The 16,736-nt window shown below is 40.9% G+C and overlaps 3 protein-coding genes across 3 annotated transcripts; 2 read left to right on the forward strand and 1 right to left on the reverse strand.

The window, feature by feature from the left end:
- Nucleotides 1-1,493: 1,493 nt before the first annotated feature.
- Nucleotides 1,494-3,175, forward strand: LOC133408093 (transcription factor HES-7.1-like). Its single transcript, XM_061686586.1, has 3 exons — nt 1,494-1,541; nt 1,665-1,760; nt 2,753-3,175. The coding sequence occupies exons 1-3, from the start codon at nt 1,494-1,496 to the stop codon at nt 3,173-3,175; spliced, it is 567 nt and encodes a 188-aa protein (XP_061542570.1).
- Nucleotides 3,176-5,804: 2,629 nt separating this feature from the next.
- Nucleotides 5,805-12,366, reverse strand: pfdn6 (prefoldin subunit 6). Its single transcript, XM_061685698.1, has 4 exons — nt 12,184-12,366; nt 11,923-11,993; nt 11,709-11,833; nt 5,805-8,412 (listed from the first exon to the last, which is right to left on the reverse strand). The coding sequence occupies exons 1-4, from the start codon at nt 12,245-12,247 to the stop codon at nt 8,292-8,294; spliced, it is 381 nt and encodes a 126-aa protein (XP_061541682.1). The 5' UTR covers nt 12,248-12,366; the 3' UTR covers nt 5,805-8,291.
- An 872-nt stretch (nt 12,367-13,238) lies between these two features.
- On the forward strand, nt 13,239-15,962 carry mmgt1 (membrane magnesium transporter 1). The gene is made up of 4 exons (XM_061686049.1): nt 13,239-13,347; nt 13,613-13,665; nt 13,757-13,860; nt 15,195-15,962. Exons 1-4 carry the CDS (start codon nt 13,269-13,271, stop codon nt 15,340-15,342), a joined length of 384 nt encoding a protein of 127 aa, XP_061542033.1. The 5' UTR covers nt 13,239-13,268; the 3' UTR covers nt 15,343-15,962.
- The last annotated feature ends 774 nt before the right edge of the window (nt 15,963-16,736 follow it).

Genomic DNA, 16,736 nt, shown 5'->3' on the forward strand with positions numbered 1-16,736 from the left:
CTAATTAGTTCCATCACAGGCTCAAGCGAGCATATTATTGGTTTTATTTAAGGAGCGCGTTCACTTGGTTTCGACAACTACTCCCCTCAGACAGAATTATATTAAATCACGTTAATCACATAAGATTAGATTTGAATGACATTATATATGTCACAAGTACAAGGCAACGATAGATAGATAGATAGATAGATAGATAGATAGATAGATAGATAGATAGATAGATAGATAGATAGATAGATAGATAGATAGATAGATAGATAGATAGATAGATAGATAGATAGATAGATAGATAGATAGATAGATAGATAGATGGGTCGTCAGTTGGGTCGGTGCCATGGTAACCAGCCAGGTCTGCAGGCCTCCACTAATCGGCCCTCTTTGATTTCAAACGGAAGTATCAGTGCGTCTTAAAGGGCGCTTCATCTCCGCGGGATAGCAAGTGATCCGATCATCCCGGTGTTATCTCCACACTTGAGCCTATTATGCAGGATCAGGGCGCTCATAAATGCAGTGTGCACACTGAGACACGCGCGCGCGCGCGCGCGCGCAGACAAGCAAGACCTAAACGAAGTTAAAACTCCAACCAACACATGGTGATGGTACCTCCAACATGTGGACGTTGTCTGAACACGTGACACGTGTTGTGGGACACAAGTGTGCTCGTGCTACTGTTTACCAAGTACAACTTGCGAGGCAAAACAAACACCTGCAATGCGTTCGGGTGTGAAGTGAGCAATTTGGTCTGCAGCAAAAGTCTCTGTGTGTCTGCGTGGGTGTGTGGGTGAGTGGGAGTGCGTGCGTGTGTTTCCCTCTACGCTATCATGGACTGGTTTCACATGTTCACGTATTACACACACTACACAGTATATATCTAAACATTTATCATAATAATATGGATGTTATTTTCATCTCATTGTGAGATTTTCCATTTCCCAATGCGGGACAAGTAAACCCTTCATTTTGGGATATTCTGTCACTATCTTGTTTTCACACCATGAACCTTGTTGTATTTGGGTTATTTTATTTCATTTTGTTTTATTTCATTCCTCGCCTTTCCAATTGTAGGACCGATATGCGTCATCTGCGACATTGCACAGTTGCCGTGAATTGTTTTCACGTATTTTCTGCTTTGTCCTGGTTTTTCTCAATGCTGTATAGGTTAAATGTTGCAGGCTGCTGAGGTGTTTTTCTTTCATTGTCTTGATTTATTTCATTTAATTTGAACAACATTAGTCTATACTTTTATAGACAAACGACTTTTTACAGTTGCAGTTATTTTACATATGAATACAATTCCAGATGGTTTGCGTGTCACGCATGCGTCAAAGAGGATTAAATGTAAATGTGACTGGCCTTCGCTTCTGTTCTTAAATGCTTGTGGGCGCGGCAATACCTGCAGAAACGAGCTCGGTACTTGCAAACCAGGTGCAAAGCATCGGACTGTCTTCTGTTTCCATTTGTATTGACTGAACAATACACGCATACGAGCAGGAATGAAAGCGTTAACTTCACCACAGCCTCACAGGCACGGAATGAGAAGGGTAAAGTGCATGTGGATTTGGAACTAATTAATAGCAAAAAAATATATATATTTTTTTTTTAAATAAAAAACTAAAAAAGGTTGGTGATTCTAACGATGTACGATGACCTATTTCTTTTAAAAGGTGTCGAAACCTGTGATGGAGAAACGCAGACGGGAGCGGATCAACCGCAGTTTGGAGACCTTGAGAGTTTTAATGCTGGAGCAGACGCGCAATGAGGTAAACGTTTATAACAGGGTTGTAAACAATAAACGTGCAAATTGAACGAATGTACGATGATGCTTGTACGTAAATCGGAACGCGATGTAGTCCATCACTAAACTACAGTCTATTTCAGTCAAAATTTGTATGAAAAAACGCTTCTTTGTCGTGGCTCAAAACGTCATTTGTTGATAAGAAATCCCTAGGTAACCTGATGTGTACAGTATATAACAGTGGTTCCCAAACTTTTTACGCAATAAGTACCACCTTAAAACCATTTTAGAATAATAATAAATACTTGGCTCTCCAGGTACCACAGCAACACAATGCAGTAGTGTAGTAGGCCTAAGTGTTTCTCCAAAAAACGAGACCTTTTAATCCTCGAAAGCATATTTAATATTATTGGAAGCCCCTGAAACATTATGTAGTTTGAACATTACACGGCACTTAAATAAATGAAAAGAAAACAAACCTGTACTTAAATAAAGACTCAACTGAAATGTGTAGCGCATGGAAGTTACATAAATGATTATTATTTAAAAACAAAACAACAAAAAACGTTTATTAAAGGTGAAATGCAAATGTATTGAACTTAAAAGTTAAATACAACTGAATTGTACTTAGGCAGTGATTTTTTTTCCCCATGTATACCACTAAAGGGAGCCTGCGTACCATCAGTGGTACTCATGCCACAATTGCTTTGTATGATAATGTATATACCTGTAGTTATATGTGAGTCATAACACGCAAGTAGTCTTACAGTACACCAGGGGTCGGAATTAGGTCATAACTACAGTGAATATACAGTATGTATGAAAAATACTTCATAAATAAAATACACAAACAGAAATGACAGTACTGCCTTTGCACTATGATGTGCACTTTGTGGGCAAACTAATTAATTGCGCGCCTTTTGTTTCCTTGAAGCATTGTACGTCAGGACCAATGAGCCCTCGTACACGCAAATGGTTGTGACATTGACTGTTTGGTTCTCTTCCTCTTCCTTTTAGAAGTTAACAAACCCCAAAGTGGAGAAGGCCGAAATCCTTGAGAGCGTAGTGCAATTCTTGAAGTCGAACAAGAAGGAGGAGAAAGGTCAGCGTGGAAAAAAGTCGGTCTTGTCACCTAGGGAGCACGATCACGAGCACCGGGAAGGCATGAGGTCGTGTCTCCAGAGGATCAGACGTTTCATAGCCAGCGATGAACGGGCGTCTAACCAAGGGTCTCCGGAGGCCCCTTCAGTGAGTGCGTCCTCACACGTCCACACTCTGTATCCTCCGCATCTGAGCCACCATCAGCTCCGAGACAGCATCTCCCATCCTTACCCGAGCCAGGGGGCCGAGTATCAGTATTGTGACACCGGGAAACTGCTCTCCTCCCCCACAGCCTGCGCCCAGAGTCCGGACGCTGTGTGGAGGCCCTGGCCCCAGTGATGAACACTCTCGTTCAGTAGAGTGCTAGATTCTATTTTTGATACGTAGCATGCCAGTGGACGAGGGGTCACCAACCTTTTTGAAAATGAGGGCTACTTCTTGGGTACTGATTAATGCAAAGGGCTACCAGTTTAATACACCCTTCTGAAATAACACATTTGCTCATATATTACCTTTAATGATATGTTGTTATTAATAATTAATGATATTCAAATGTACTGATTTCTCATAATAATGATCAACAATGACTCAACAAGGTGGGAAATGGACAAATATCGTTATGCAACACTTTATTTCTATAAATCTCTATAGATGTTTTCAAATGATTACTATTATAACAATCTTAGGAAATCCCAATGTACCATCACTGGTGAGCTATTTTTAGAGCAATCCCACTGGCTACTCATGTGCTGACCCATGCGGTAGACTGTGTAAATATGAAATCACCTGTACAGTGTGGATGCTTTTGTATATCCTAGTTCTCAGTTGTTGTTTTTCTTTTCTTTTATTTGCATTATGGTCACTCAGCAAAACCATTTTTTATATTTTTTGATGCAAATATGGGAACTAGACACAATTTAGCAAAAAAGTATTGGCTTTCTTTTGAATTTTTTCTATTTTTCATTTTTTTTTTTTTTTTTTTTTTTTTTTTTTTCCCCCCCCCTTGGGGTGTCTCGATGCATCCGTAGTCAACTGGTCTATAAATGTGAAAAGGACATTGTAGTTCACACATACTTGGTGCACACTAGACATGTCCATTGACATGCTAATGTCGGGTTGGGTTGTTTTTCACATGTAACAGGACACATAAGAGCGGCCATTCACAAACTGTCCACCAATCCAGACTGCATCCAATCTACAAACTCTTCAACACAATTGGTTGACTCGTTTTGTTTGAAACCACAAGGCCAATTCTACTGCAAAGAGTGTCAACATGTTCATATTGTAAATCAAATAAAGTGACATGATGAACCCCAACTTAACACAAGTTTATGTGCAGAGTGCAATTCACATTATCGTGCCATAATAGTCCGGTGCATAACCGTTCCAGTCTGTTAATGGGTTAAGAAATACACCATGACTTCCAAAATTCAAAATATGAAAATAAATTCATATAAATATTGACAAACCATAGGATTTTGATGTGTATTTTTATGGGGTGTTTCTAGACCCCCTAGGGAGCCCAGGCAAGAAGGAACATGGGGGCCCGCCCAAAAAACAAAGACCAAGATGAATAAAGCAAAGATATCTTTTATTAAATAATTGACATGAACAAAGGCTGCTTAAAATAAACAAGCCTGCTAGTAGGGGGACACATAAGGGAGATTCCTGAATTTGCGAAATTGCCTGGGTTGCCTGCCCTGTTGCGGCGGGTCCTCGGTTAACGACAGAGTTCCATTGAAATGTTGACGAAGTACGGAACGAGCTGGAGTCTCCTACAGTAAGGGTGATGGGAATATCACTAACCGAAGCTAATGAGGCTAACTACTATGCTCATCCGCAACCATCTTATTTTTCTCCTCTTGGAATCGACTGTGTCACCTTTTTGGACAGATATTTCGCTGTTCGACAAAGCATGGGTGACAGCAGCAGGCGGAAAAGTAGTTGAAAGTCTCGATTAGCGATTAATCGACTTCAAGCTTTGAACGGCAATCGGGAGGAGTAAAGTCGACTAATCGGTTCAACAGGACTGTGTGGAAATCTACGCTATATAAATCATGATTAAAGTAAATATGTGTATGTAAAACACTTCTAAGGCCATAAATATAAAACAATCAAAAGAAAATCAATTATGGGATACTACAGGGGTAACTGAGTCCGTGAGTGCCTGAGCATTGTGCGCCGTTCGTAAACCCGAAACGTCGGATTTCGGTACCATCGGAACCCCTGTACGAGCAACTAATTGAACCTTACCAGGGGGTCATTTTATAAAGTTTGTGTTTTATACTGGATACACTTTTGCTATCAATTAATATATTCACATCTGTTTTGATTTTTATTTTCATTGATGTATTTGGGATTCTCAACTGGTGGGTCGGGAGCCAAAAGTGGATCGCGGAGCCATTTTGGGTGGGTAGCGGACAGGTCGTAAAAAGCATAATTCAGACAGTTAAAAGCGTTACAGTTTATTTGGTCTGCAGTACTCATTTCCTAAAACATAAGAAAAACTATTGATGTTGCACTTACCTAAAAAGAAGAGACTAGTGCCAAGATATAACATTTTGTACATACAGTTATGTCGATCCTCAGTTTATTAATAAGGTGTTCTGAAAGGCACTTTAAACATCTAAGCATATGCTTAAAGTTATGATATACATGTTTTCATAGGCTATTTTTTAACAATATGTTCTGTATTGTAAAAGTGAATGGCAATTTCGCAAAAAATGCGGGTCCCACGGTGACAACAGTTGAGAACCAATGCTTTATGCACCATTTCAATATATCTATATTTAGTTTTTAACTTATTGGATATATTTTATACTGTTTTGAAACCCACGAGTAACCAAATAGTACAGATAAGTAGCTCCTTGTCCTTTTAAGGCTAATTTTGAAAAGATTTTCAGACTATCGATGAAAGGACTGTCTTTATATTGAACAATTCAAGGACACTTGAAACTGGATGGAAATGGCACTACATGTGTTCACGGCCACTGTCGTTTTGTTTTCAAAGATGAAAGGATGGTGAGATCAACATTACAATGTGCACTTTAATGTGTCATCCATACTGACCATCCCAGGTAAGTGGAGGGTCTTCTCTCAGCGTTCGACGAGAATGGAAAGCACAAGGAGTTGCTGGGGGGGGGGGGAATAAATGCACCCACGAGCATCTCAATAAATTCTAGTATCTTCGAAAAGTTCATTTATTTAGTAATTCAATTCAACAACTGAAGGTCTATATTATACAGAGTCATCAAACACAAGGGAAAATACTTTTCAGAGGAGGAATTGCTACATAATTTCTTTTTTTGATTGTTTCCTTATAGTAATTTCTCGAGACGGATGCATTTGGGGTTTTCCTTAGCTGTCAATTTATAATCATCAAAACGCCACGAAGAAATCATTAAAGAGTTGGCTCTGTGAAAATGAGTTTCACATGTATTGAAATAAATAAATATTTAGTAGAAATAAAGCATATTTGTATGAATTATGGGTACACAGGTAATGCAATTGAAGATCAACGTTTAAATAAAAGATTTTTGATTGAAGTTAATGTGAAAACGCATGAAATAGCGTGATGTGTTTGTGTCGCAGGAAGGCTGCTAACTTGAAAAGCACAATTTCCTTGCAGTGTGCTTCTCTGAATGGAGGTGTTAGTCCCGCTGGGTTGATCGCATGGCCAGGATTCTTTTGCAGTTTACGGATTAAACCTCTCGCAGGAAAGGCGCATCAATGGTAAGAATGAGATTAGCCGTTCTTTGAGGGGCATCTGCCTCCCAAAAAAAACCAACAAAAAAAAACAGATTAAACATCATTTCTTGTCTGCGTAAGAACGCACAGGAGGATTAGTTGGCTCAGTTTGGGCGACGTCCGTTTAACAAGGGTATATCGTTAAAAACGAAAAAGATGCAATTGCTTTGTGGTTATTTGGCGCAGTTTAATCCGTTTACATTTAATCTAGCCTATAAAGTACAAATGATCCGCGCGTAATAATTTAAATCCTAAATGGCATATTGGTGAAGACGTCCGTGACATACGGTACTGTTATTTTTCAAAACATTCGGTCGGTGGCGTGTCAAATGGCAGCGTGGGATCGCTCACACCCACGCGCCAGACCGCGGAGGCTCGTGCGCACCAAGGGTCAACTTCACACTGCCGGCGTGACAACAAAACACCCCTCGTGCTTCGAGAACAATCCTCCCTTCCAGTTTACTGCGTGGCGTTATTGTGGCAGCTGCGCGTCTAAAACGTCACGTTCTCGCAGAAGAAAAGAAAGAAAGAAAAAGAAAAAAGGGTTTCTTCAATCACGTGACCCACTCTTTAGTTGTAAAAGAGCCGAATCACAGTGGATCCTGATACCAAAGTTGGTCTAAGTAAACAGAAGAACGGCTTCGCCAGACGAAATCTAAATATTTGGAATGGTCCGGCCACAACCCAAAACCTAAAAAGAAACACTTTTACAATTTGACATATTTGGAAGGCTTCTGCAATTAGCCCAATTTTGAAAGCGTGAACACCAATAACTTCTTATCCCAAAACTGATTGTCGTCATTAAAGCAAATGCGCTTTGACAAAACAACGATTTATTTTTATTTCAAACACAGACGTTTCCCTTTAGTCGATTAGAAGATGGTTCACATAAAGACAGAATAGGTCCTTAAACAGTAATAATAAATAAATTGGAGATCTGAAAATCTGGCATTTTAAACAGGGGTGAGTACTTTATCCAATCGGTCGCAATTGAACTCTTTGCACATCATCACAATATGGCACGCAGAGTTACTGGCATACTTAAGTTTGTCTTTTTACTATTTATAGCCCCCAAGTGATTTTCATGACTGTGACACGTTACGTTAATCCTCATGTACACTTTCAGGATTAATTAGATGATCCTACACTTCTACTTTTTCTGGACCATATTTTTGGGGAAGTCAAAGTAAATGTCAGCAAAATCCTTCTCGCAAAGTTGACAAAGTTGGGCGGATGGATTTGTATTCAAATAGCTACTGACAAGTGTGTAGTATGGATGTTTTATACAGTGCATGTTGTCTCGTCACCCCACACCTTTAATTGACCACTTTTTTTTCCAAATTCATTTATGTTCATCACAAGCTGGTTCCAATCCCATCCATTGCACCCTGAAAGTCACACAGTGTCGTTTTTGAAGAGTGCAGGCTCAACACTTGACCATCCTTTTGTCATACTAAATTTCTAATTCAAAATTTTCTAAGGCAGCATTGGCACTGTGGACCGCCATCACTTGACAGCAATCTAGACAAGCTGTTGAATCAGTTTCATGGGGGGGGGGGGGAGTTGGGGGAGTTTATTAGTTACAAACAGTAAGTTGCAACAGTAAAGCTGCAGATGAACGACATTTGCAGGTGGATTTCAATGGCATCTTCCACCTCTGTGAAGTGTGGGTGTGTCTATGTGTTTTGCTGCATCGATCTTCACTTGGTCAGATTTTCCCGACAGCGAGGCCTTGTGCTTTCTGAAACTCCTGCTGTAAACTGGACAAAAGCTGTCGGTGCTGGTCGGACTTCTTCTCCAAGTCTTTCAGGAGCGTGTCATACCGCTGACTGCAACAGAGACGGAGAGAGAAGAAAAAAAGACAACTTTAGCAACATGAATTCTATTCTCTTTTAGACTGCCAACAACCTTCCAACTGGAAGACCTTTCTCACTTTTCTGGTCTCACGAGAGGACAGCAGTTGACGTTTTACAAATGTTTGATTATTTGACCCAAGTCAATTAGACACTCTGACACAGCCAAAACATTAATTCGAACAGGAATGGGGGACAAAATTGTCGATGTTGTGTGAAGTCCAAAAAACCCACAGAGCCATTACGCAAAGACATTCTCCCTTTACAAAGAATGCTCATTTTTGATCGACATTAGAGATGTATTCATTTGACACCCAGTTTATTACTGTGGTTGTAGTTTATGCCAGTGTGCAGTACAACTGTAATGGATCATGCTGAGAGTCGTTTCAAATTGTTCAGTTACCATTTTTGCTGAATAAATGCAAGACATTTGAAAAAGGTATGATGCAGTGCAGTGCAGTTGTACACCACAGTATAAACAAATAACAAAAACAACTGTATAAACACTAAATCAAAGACTAACTAACTAATGTTGCATATATAATCAAAATGTTCTCATGATACAGTTCCTGTATTGGATCTCATTAGACTGAGCAGATGGAACGTTGAGATTGGAAAATCAATACAGTAAACCCTGCATATTCACAGCTTGGTATTCACAAATTTGCTGATTTTCTTCCCCCCGACCTTTCCTCCATTATTCAGTGAAAAACTGAATAGTCACTGCATTTTGGAAAGAGCTGGAGTACAGGAGGGTTGTCAAAGACTTTGTGAACTGGTGTGAGCGTAACCACCAGCTCCTGAACACCACTAAGTGTGGTGTTCAGGAGCCCCACACACACTGGTGAACATCCAGGACTCGTAAAGTGAGACAGTGGACATTAGTCCAGTTTTTGTTGAGGTGAACCTTAATTGTAAGGTTCACCTCAACAAAAACTGAACAGGACAGACAACACACATGTTCTGTACAAGAAGACCAGCGTCGCCTCCACTTGCTGAGGAGTTTGAGGTCCTTTGACATAAGCAGAGCCTTGCTCAGGACTTTTTATAACGCTTTGCTGGCCTCAACAATGTTGTGTGCCATCATGTGCTAATGAGGAGGCATCACGGGAAGAGATAAAAAGAGACTCAACCGAGTGGATAAGAACGCTAGCTCTGTCCTGGCCCACCAAATGGACTCCATTGAGGAGGTGGCGGACAGAAGGCTGACATCCATTAAGGACGAGACTTCCCACCTCCTGCACTATACTGTTAGGTCCCGCAACAGCTCCTTCAGTGCCAGACTTTTACACGCTAGGTGCAGGAACGTCATTCCTTCACACAGCAACAGGACTGTTCACTTGCACCAAATAACCATATAGCACACACACACAAAAACTTTCAAATCCCACTTATATACAATATTTTCTGTACAATAAAAACACTTATTTTGATAATACTTTATCTTTTCGTAATATTGTATTGTATTGTATTGCTTTCTGCTGAAACCGGTTAATTTCCCAGCTGTGGGATCAATAAAATCTTTGTGCTCAGGCCAAAGCAAACACAGTACTGCTTTGGCGCCATCCAGTGGCATCTTGGTGTCATGGAGTATGTTAAAGAGCGTTGAGACAGGCAGATTTTGACAGTGATTAGCCGCTATCTTGTGGCAATTACAAATCGTTTTAGGGGGGAAATGAGTGACTTGCGGATTTTTGCTTTAATAGTGGATGTTCACTCTACATGTGTTATCTGTAATACAGTAATAGCCATCATATTGCTGGCGTTGGGCGGAATCCGCATATCTCCGTAACTATGACGTTTCAGGAAACGCCCAAAACAAACAAACAAACAAACAAAACAAGAAAACGGAAAGTTTGTTGAGCCATTAACATTGCATTTTCAAATAGAGCAAATGATTTTTATTACTTTAGCATGGTCAACGTGTTGTAAAATTAACATACATGTAATAACATACATGTTGGAACTGACCAAAAGTATGGATGTGTTAAAATATGTGAAAAAAAAATGAAACTGATAAAATTTGGAATCACAATCCTCGTTATTCCCAAGTATGACAAAAACACAAGGAATTTGTCTAAGGTACATGGGGGTTTTGGCCAGACGCCAGCGATATTGACTTTTTATTATAATACCCATCCATTTTCTACACTGTTGGTCCTCATTAGGGTCACAGGTGAGCTACATCCTATCACAGCTGACTTTGGGCGAGAGCTTGGGTACACCAACTATTGATTGTCAGACACTCGTAGGGCACATTGACACAAACAGCCATTCATGCACACATTTAGACTTTGGACAATTTAGTCTTCAATTAACCTAAGATGCATGATTTTGGAATTTAGAAGTAAACCAGATCACCTGAAGAAAATCAACGCAAGCATGGCGAAGACATGCTAACAGCACAGGAAGCCTGGAGCAGAGCTTCAAAACCAAAACATCAGAATGGGAGGCGGATATTGATGCTAACCACTCGTTCACCAGGGTGTCCCATGAAGAACGAAGGGGATTTATTTAAAAAAAAAAAAAAAGAAAAAAAATGGTCAAAATTATCCACTACTTATTGGGATTCAGAACTTTCATCTTTGTTCCTTCGAAAATGGAGGCTCATGGTTTGAATTCCGCTGCGAAAAAGAAAAACAACAACAAAAAAACAGCAAAGATATGCTAGTCTGCTTCCCGCCGACTGTCGGGATCGCTTTGAGCAAGGCACTAAACCCCCACTGAGGGCGCAGCACCATTTACACACCCCTTCACTATAACATCTCTCCTTGCCTTCTTGCATGTGTTTTGTGTGTAGCAAAAATATACAGCACAGTATACAGTACATTGTGTTTCCCTTTACAATTGGTATAATACATTTACAAAAATCTAATTAAAAATCGAACCAGATAGGTTGAAAGTGTGACCTTAAGGTTAGCATGTTGGCATGACAGTTTTGAGGGATCCAACCTCGACATTTGCCTTCCCGTGTGGCACCTTTGTTCGTTATCTCCAGATACTCTGACTTCCTCCCACATTCCAAAAACATTTACGTTAAGTTAATCAAAGAGACAAAATTGTCCGTAGGTTTGAATTCTTGTTGGTCTATATGTGCGATTGACTGGTAAACTCGCGTGTACCCACCACTCTCCCAAAAGTCAGCTGGGACAGGCTCCACCTCAGCCGCAGGATAAGTGGTTCAGAAAACAAATGGATGAGTAAAAGCAAATATATACAGTATATGAGGTTGGGCAGATAAAAGGTGACGGAACTTCAACAGAGTAACTCACATCTCTCCGTTGATGTATTCCAGCCTTTTTGTCACAGTCGCTTTGGCCTCGTCCAAGTCTTGTTTTACCAAAACAGGGCCAATCAATTTGTATACCGTGTTAGCACAGTCAAGTATATCTAGCTCCTAGAAGCAGTCAAAAAATGCAGCAGAGTTATAAAACATGTGTATGGCAACGATAGACAACTAAGCATAGAGTTTGTAGGTAACATTACCTCTTTGACGATATTATTCTCTGCGAGCTGCGTCTCCAGCTTCTGTCGGGCTGCCATGCTCTTGCTGACATCTAAGACGCAAAGACAGTCGGTAGTACGTAGATTTCGTAACACGTATCAAAACAACCTTTTTAATGCATTTTGTAATCATAAACAAGAATGCACAGAATCCAGATCCCGTCGAATACGTGACTTTATCCTTATATGGGAAGCTAGCAAGTCAACATAGCCAGAAACCTTGCAGCGCCACTTAACACATACCTTTTTGCATCTGAGTATATTTTTCCAACTCGGTGTTTAGTTTCTTTTGAATGACCTCTGCCATGTTGGTCTTTTGTTTATATAACAACAAATGGTCAGTTTGTTTAGTCAATATTGCAGAGAACAAAGAAGTGGTTTGTTAATGTAGTCAGTACCGGAAAAGGTGATGGCAGGGGCCGGATGTTTTTCTTCTTCTTGGGTATTTATTGGTAGTTAGCCACTAGCTACGAGGCATGTTACCGCCATCTACCGACTTGGAGTAAGGAAAAGGAGATTATAACAAAAAATATAAATAAAAATAAATGAATCAATCGTTTTATCCCCCATTTTGTGTGTGCTGTAGTTATAATTCATTTTTAAATAATAGGTTTTTATAGAACTTTGCAAAATATTTAGCATTTATTGCCACTCTGGCCGACTGGTTAGAGCCTCACAGTTCTGAGGACCGGGGTTGAATCCCCGGCCCCGCCTGTGTGGAGTTTGCATGTTCTCCCCGTGCCTGCGTGGGTTTTCTCCGGGCACTCCGGTTTCCTCCCACATCCCCCAAAACATGCATGGTAGGTTAATTGAAGACTCTAAATTTCCCGTAAGTGTGAATGTGAATGGTTGTTTGTTTATATGTGCCCTGCGATTGGCTGGCAACCAGTTCAGGGTGTACCCCGCCTCCTGCCCGTTGATAGCTGGGATAGGCTCCAGCACTCCCGCGACCCCTGTGAGGATAAGCAGCTCAGAAAATGGATGGATGGATGGATGTGTACGGTCCCTCTAGTGGTCAGCGAAATAATCAGTCTAAGTACAATTCATTTGAAGATAAATATTTGCACTTAATCTTTAAGAACTGTTGTTAAAATGTATTTAGGTAAAATGTAACTTTTGTGTGCAATACATTTTAATTTAATCAATACTTACGATTTTTTTATTTCCACATTTCAGTGCAGTTTTAATGTTCAAACTATATTAACAATAATAATAATAATTATTATTAATTAGTCATATTTCTTTCGTTTCGTCAGTCGCGGTCCGCCTTTTTACGACATCGTTTTGCTTTACGGCACTGCACAGAGTTCACCGTTGTCCCGTAGAAAATGGCTTCGTCGTTTTGGAAAGGCGTCGTTGGCGTTGGACTTTTTGCCTTAGCACACGCAGCTTTCTCAGCGGCACAACGTGAGTTTATTTGTGTGACGTGAGTGTCCGTGCAGTTGTCACACGGGAGAGGGGCTCGAAGGGCAGCGATTCAATTAGCGACTGCTCGCTTGGCCTTGTGGGGCGACGGCTAGCTTGCAAGATGCTAACTCAGCTCAAATGAGCTCATGCAAGGATGACATCCCTACATCGTAACTTAATAAATCACAACGTAATCTTGAGTGTGCTGGTTTTTATATACAAAGTCCAGTAGACTGGGTTTAATATAATCTTCTTCCTCCATCAGATCGCTCGTACATGCGACTTACAGAGAAAGAAAACGAAAACCTGCCAATCGACGTGAGTCTCATTAATTTCTCCCACGTTTAAGTTTCTCGTCGGTGCACATCAGACGTTGTTTTGACAAGCTTTCCTTTTGTTTGTGTTGCAGATTGTGCTTCAGACCTTACTGTCGTTCGTCATGACCTGCTATGGCATTGTCCACCTTGCTGGAGAGTTCAAAGACATGGATGCCTCTTCAGAGCTCAAGAACAAGTATGTTGCATCCACATGAACAAGCAGTATGTGTCCTCTGCAACTGGACACTTTAATATACATCTGTCCATAAAGAGCTCTGTGCCGGCCCTAAATGAAGTGTTAACCATACGTTCACCCCCTGGTGGCTGGCTGACTACTTTGCGGGCACTGCTGCAAATGAAGCACTTTTCATATGCAGCAGTGCCTGCATTTTATATCATCAGCTGACCAAATCACGATTACGATTAAAATTTGATTAATTGTGCACCCCTACTATCATGCCTGTTTATGGAATGTGGGAAGAAACTTGAGCACCCGAAGAAAACCCACACAGGCACAGGGAGAACATGCAAACTCCACACAAGGCTACAGCCTGGATTTGAACTCACAACCTTAGAACTGTGAGGTGGATGTGCTAACCAGTCGGCTACCGTGCCACCGGAATTAAATATTGTATATTTAAACACCAAAATGTTCAACCAAACCATTAATTTCGTTTAAAAAATGTCTGGCAGCCTAATGCTAACATGTAATGCAAAATGCCCTAGATGTGCTAATAGAAATTAAAATGAATGTTACGGTAATTATCAACCATTTAAACAACTGCTGCTTTTTGTAGCAGCAACACACATACAGATCATAAAACAATATTCGCAGGAATATATTCTCTCTGCTCTGTGGGAACAACCACTATTACTGAGATTAGTTGGAGACCTTCTTGGTCTTAATTATGCAGCATCTAAATCCAGTAGCACTCAGCAGCCCCAATGTTGGGGCACAACTTGGTACTACACTGAAGGTGTGCGGCTCTTAAAGCCTTCTTCAGCCTTGCCTGCACAGGATGCTGTCCATCCATCCGTCCATCTTCTGCACCGTTTATCCTCACTAGGATCGCGGGTGTGTTGCAGCCTATCCAAGCTGACTCTGGGTGGGAGGTGGGGTACACCCTGGACTGGTCTTTAGTCAAGCGTGAGGTGCTCTGTTACATGCACCAGCAGTGACTGTTCCTGTTAAAATTCAATATAAATGAATGCTAGGCTTCAGATGCCACAGTGTAACATAAAAATAGACTCATTCCATTTAGAAATTCGTGAGTAGCATGGGATGGTAAGTCAAAACTACTGTACCTTGAAAAAAACAAAAGACACCTGTGAAGTTTCTCGTTTTGATGCTCACTGGTTAGAAGTCATCATGCATGATGCGGATTTTTGAGTGAGGTGCAGTTTTCCCCAAAAACTTGCTCCACTTTAAACAACTGCTGTTCCAACATGTGTATCCTTGGCAGTCTTTTCATATATAGAGGTCTTGCAAAATTTATTTTTCAAATAAATGCTTTATTTTTCCTTGTGCAGAACATTTGACACACTGAGGAATCATCCATCTTTTTACCTTTTCAACCACCGAGGACGAATGCTGTTCCGCACCGCAGAGGAAGAGCCGTCCTCTCAGCAAGCGCTTCCTAACCCGTTACGGCTCCGCAAGCTGGAGCATTTGCACTGAGACTGGCCTTTTTCCTGCCTGTGAAATTACTGTACTAATGTCAGATAGGACTTTTTGTTGCTGTTGTCGTTCGACAGAGGGGCCAGAGTCACAACTCACCATCCCCAATTTTTTTTTACCACCATGTATTTGTACATAATCATTCAGTCATGCTGTACAAACATGCACCTCTGTTCACTTAAGTAGTCACCTCCACGAGTGTGCCAACCCTTCAGTTTGTTTGTATATACAGTATGGGAATGCTTTGGAGTCTTGCATACAGAGACCCAGCCATTGTGTCTCTTCCGACACGACTTAGTTGGGATATTTCTCTCCTTTGCACTGAATATTCTCTGTATGGAGGGCTTAAAAAACTGTTTCATTTCATCCATTTGTCATTCTTCATATGTCAGGGCAGCATTTTGTTTTAACTTGTTTTTTTTTGTTTTTTTTTAGTTTTAGCTCCCTGACGCAGAAAGGTCCTGTTTGACTTAGGTCACAGAGCATGTGCGGAGAGGAAATGTTGATTCTTCCCTCAAATGTTACTCTTGACTTGGAAGTGAAATGACAGTACATGTTTTCATTGACATTTTGTTCATCTATAATTTAATAAAAGCAACTGGATTTTACACTTGTTTTAATTTCATGTGGCTTACATTTATAGTTTTGACATTACAAATAAGCTCTGCTATCCTTCTAATTGAATGCTTTTGGGGGGGGGGGGGGGGGCTGCCATAGCGCTTCATCCTTTTCCATGTGAGCCTGTCTTCTGCATCCTCCTCTCTAATGCCAGCTGCCCTCATGTCTTCCCTCACTAAATCTATCAACATTGTCTTCGGCCTTCCTCTAGCTCTCTTGCTTAGTAGTTCCATCCTCATCATTACATCAATATACTCACTGTCTCCTCTGAACATATCCAAACTGTCAAAGCATGATCTCTATTTTTTTCAAAACATATGACCTTGGCTGCCCCTCTGATGAGCTAATTTCTAATCCTATCTAACCTGGCCACTCCTAGAGAGGCAGGTACACTTAGTGGTCGCCAGCCAATCGCAGGGCACACACAAACCGTTCACGCTCACATTTAAAACATTTTTCCCAGTTAACATGCATGATTTGGGTGACTGCTTCTTGAAAGGACTTTGTGCCACAATAACACTGGGAAAAGTGTGGGTATTAAAACACCCCCCCAGTGTGGGAAGAAGCCGGAGTATCCCAAGAAAATCCATGCAAGCACGGGGAGAACATGCAAACTCCATACAGGAAGCTGAGATTTGAATCCAGAACCTCTCAACTGTGAGACAGACGTGTACGCCACATGTAACTTTGCACTGCGACCCAAAACCTTGGTCATTGTCTCTTCCCTTGTGGTGAGGAGAAGCATCTGGAACATTACTACAAGTACAGCAATTTGT

The sequence above is a fragment of the Phycodurus eques genome, chromosome 9 (assembly GCF_024500275.1).
Source record: "Phycodurus eques isolate BA_2022a chromosome 9, UOR_Pequ_1.1, whole genome shotgun sequence".
Classification (NCBI taxonomy): domain Eukaryota; kingdom Metazoa; phylum Chordata; class Actinopteri; order Syngnathiformes; family Syngnathidae; genus Phycodurus; species Phycodurus eques.

Coding starts and splice junctions, on each gene's coding strand:
- mmgt1 (XM_061686049.1), top strand. CDS start 13,269: ATGGCTTCGTCGTTTTGGAAAGGCGTCGTTGGCGTTGGACTTTTTGCC. Junction 13,348..13,612: donor AGCTTTCTCAGCGGCACAAC/GTGAGTTTATTT, acceptor TTCCTCCATCAG/ATCGCTCGTACATGCGACTT. Junction 13,666..13,756: donor ACGAAAACCTGCCAATCGAC/GTGAGTCTCATT, acceptor TTTGTGTTGCAG/ATTGTGCTTCAGACCTTACT.
- LOC133408093 (XM_061686586.1), top strand. CDS start 1,494: ATGAAAGCGTTAACTTCACCACAGCCTCACAGGCACGGAATGAGAAGG. Junction 1,542..1,664: donor ACAGGCACGGAATGAGAAGG/GTAAAGTGCATG, acceptor TTCTTTTAAAAG/GTGTCGAAACCTGTGATGGA. Junction 1,761..2,752: donor TGGAGCAGACGCGCAATGAG/GTAAACGTTTAT, acceptor TCTTCCTTTTAG/AAGTTAACAAACCCCAAAGT.
- pfdn6 (XM_061685698.1), bottom strand. CDS start 12,247: ATGGCAGAGGTCATTCAAAAGAAACTAAACACCGAGTTGGAAAAATAT. Junction 11,994..12,183: donor ATATACTCAGATGCAAAAAG/GTATGTGTTAAG, acceptor TTTGCGTCTTAG/ATGTCAGCAAGAGCATGGCA. Junction 11,834..11,922: donor AGAATAATATCGTCAAAGAG/GTAATGTTACCT, acceptor GACTGCTTCTAG/GAGCTAGATATACTTGACTG.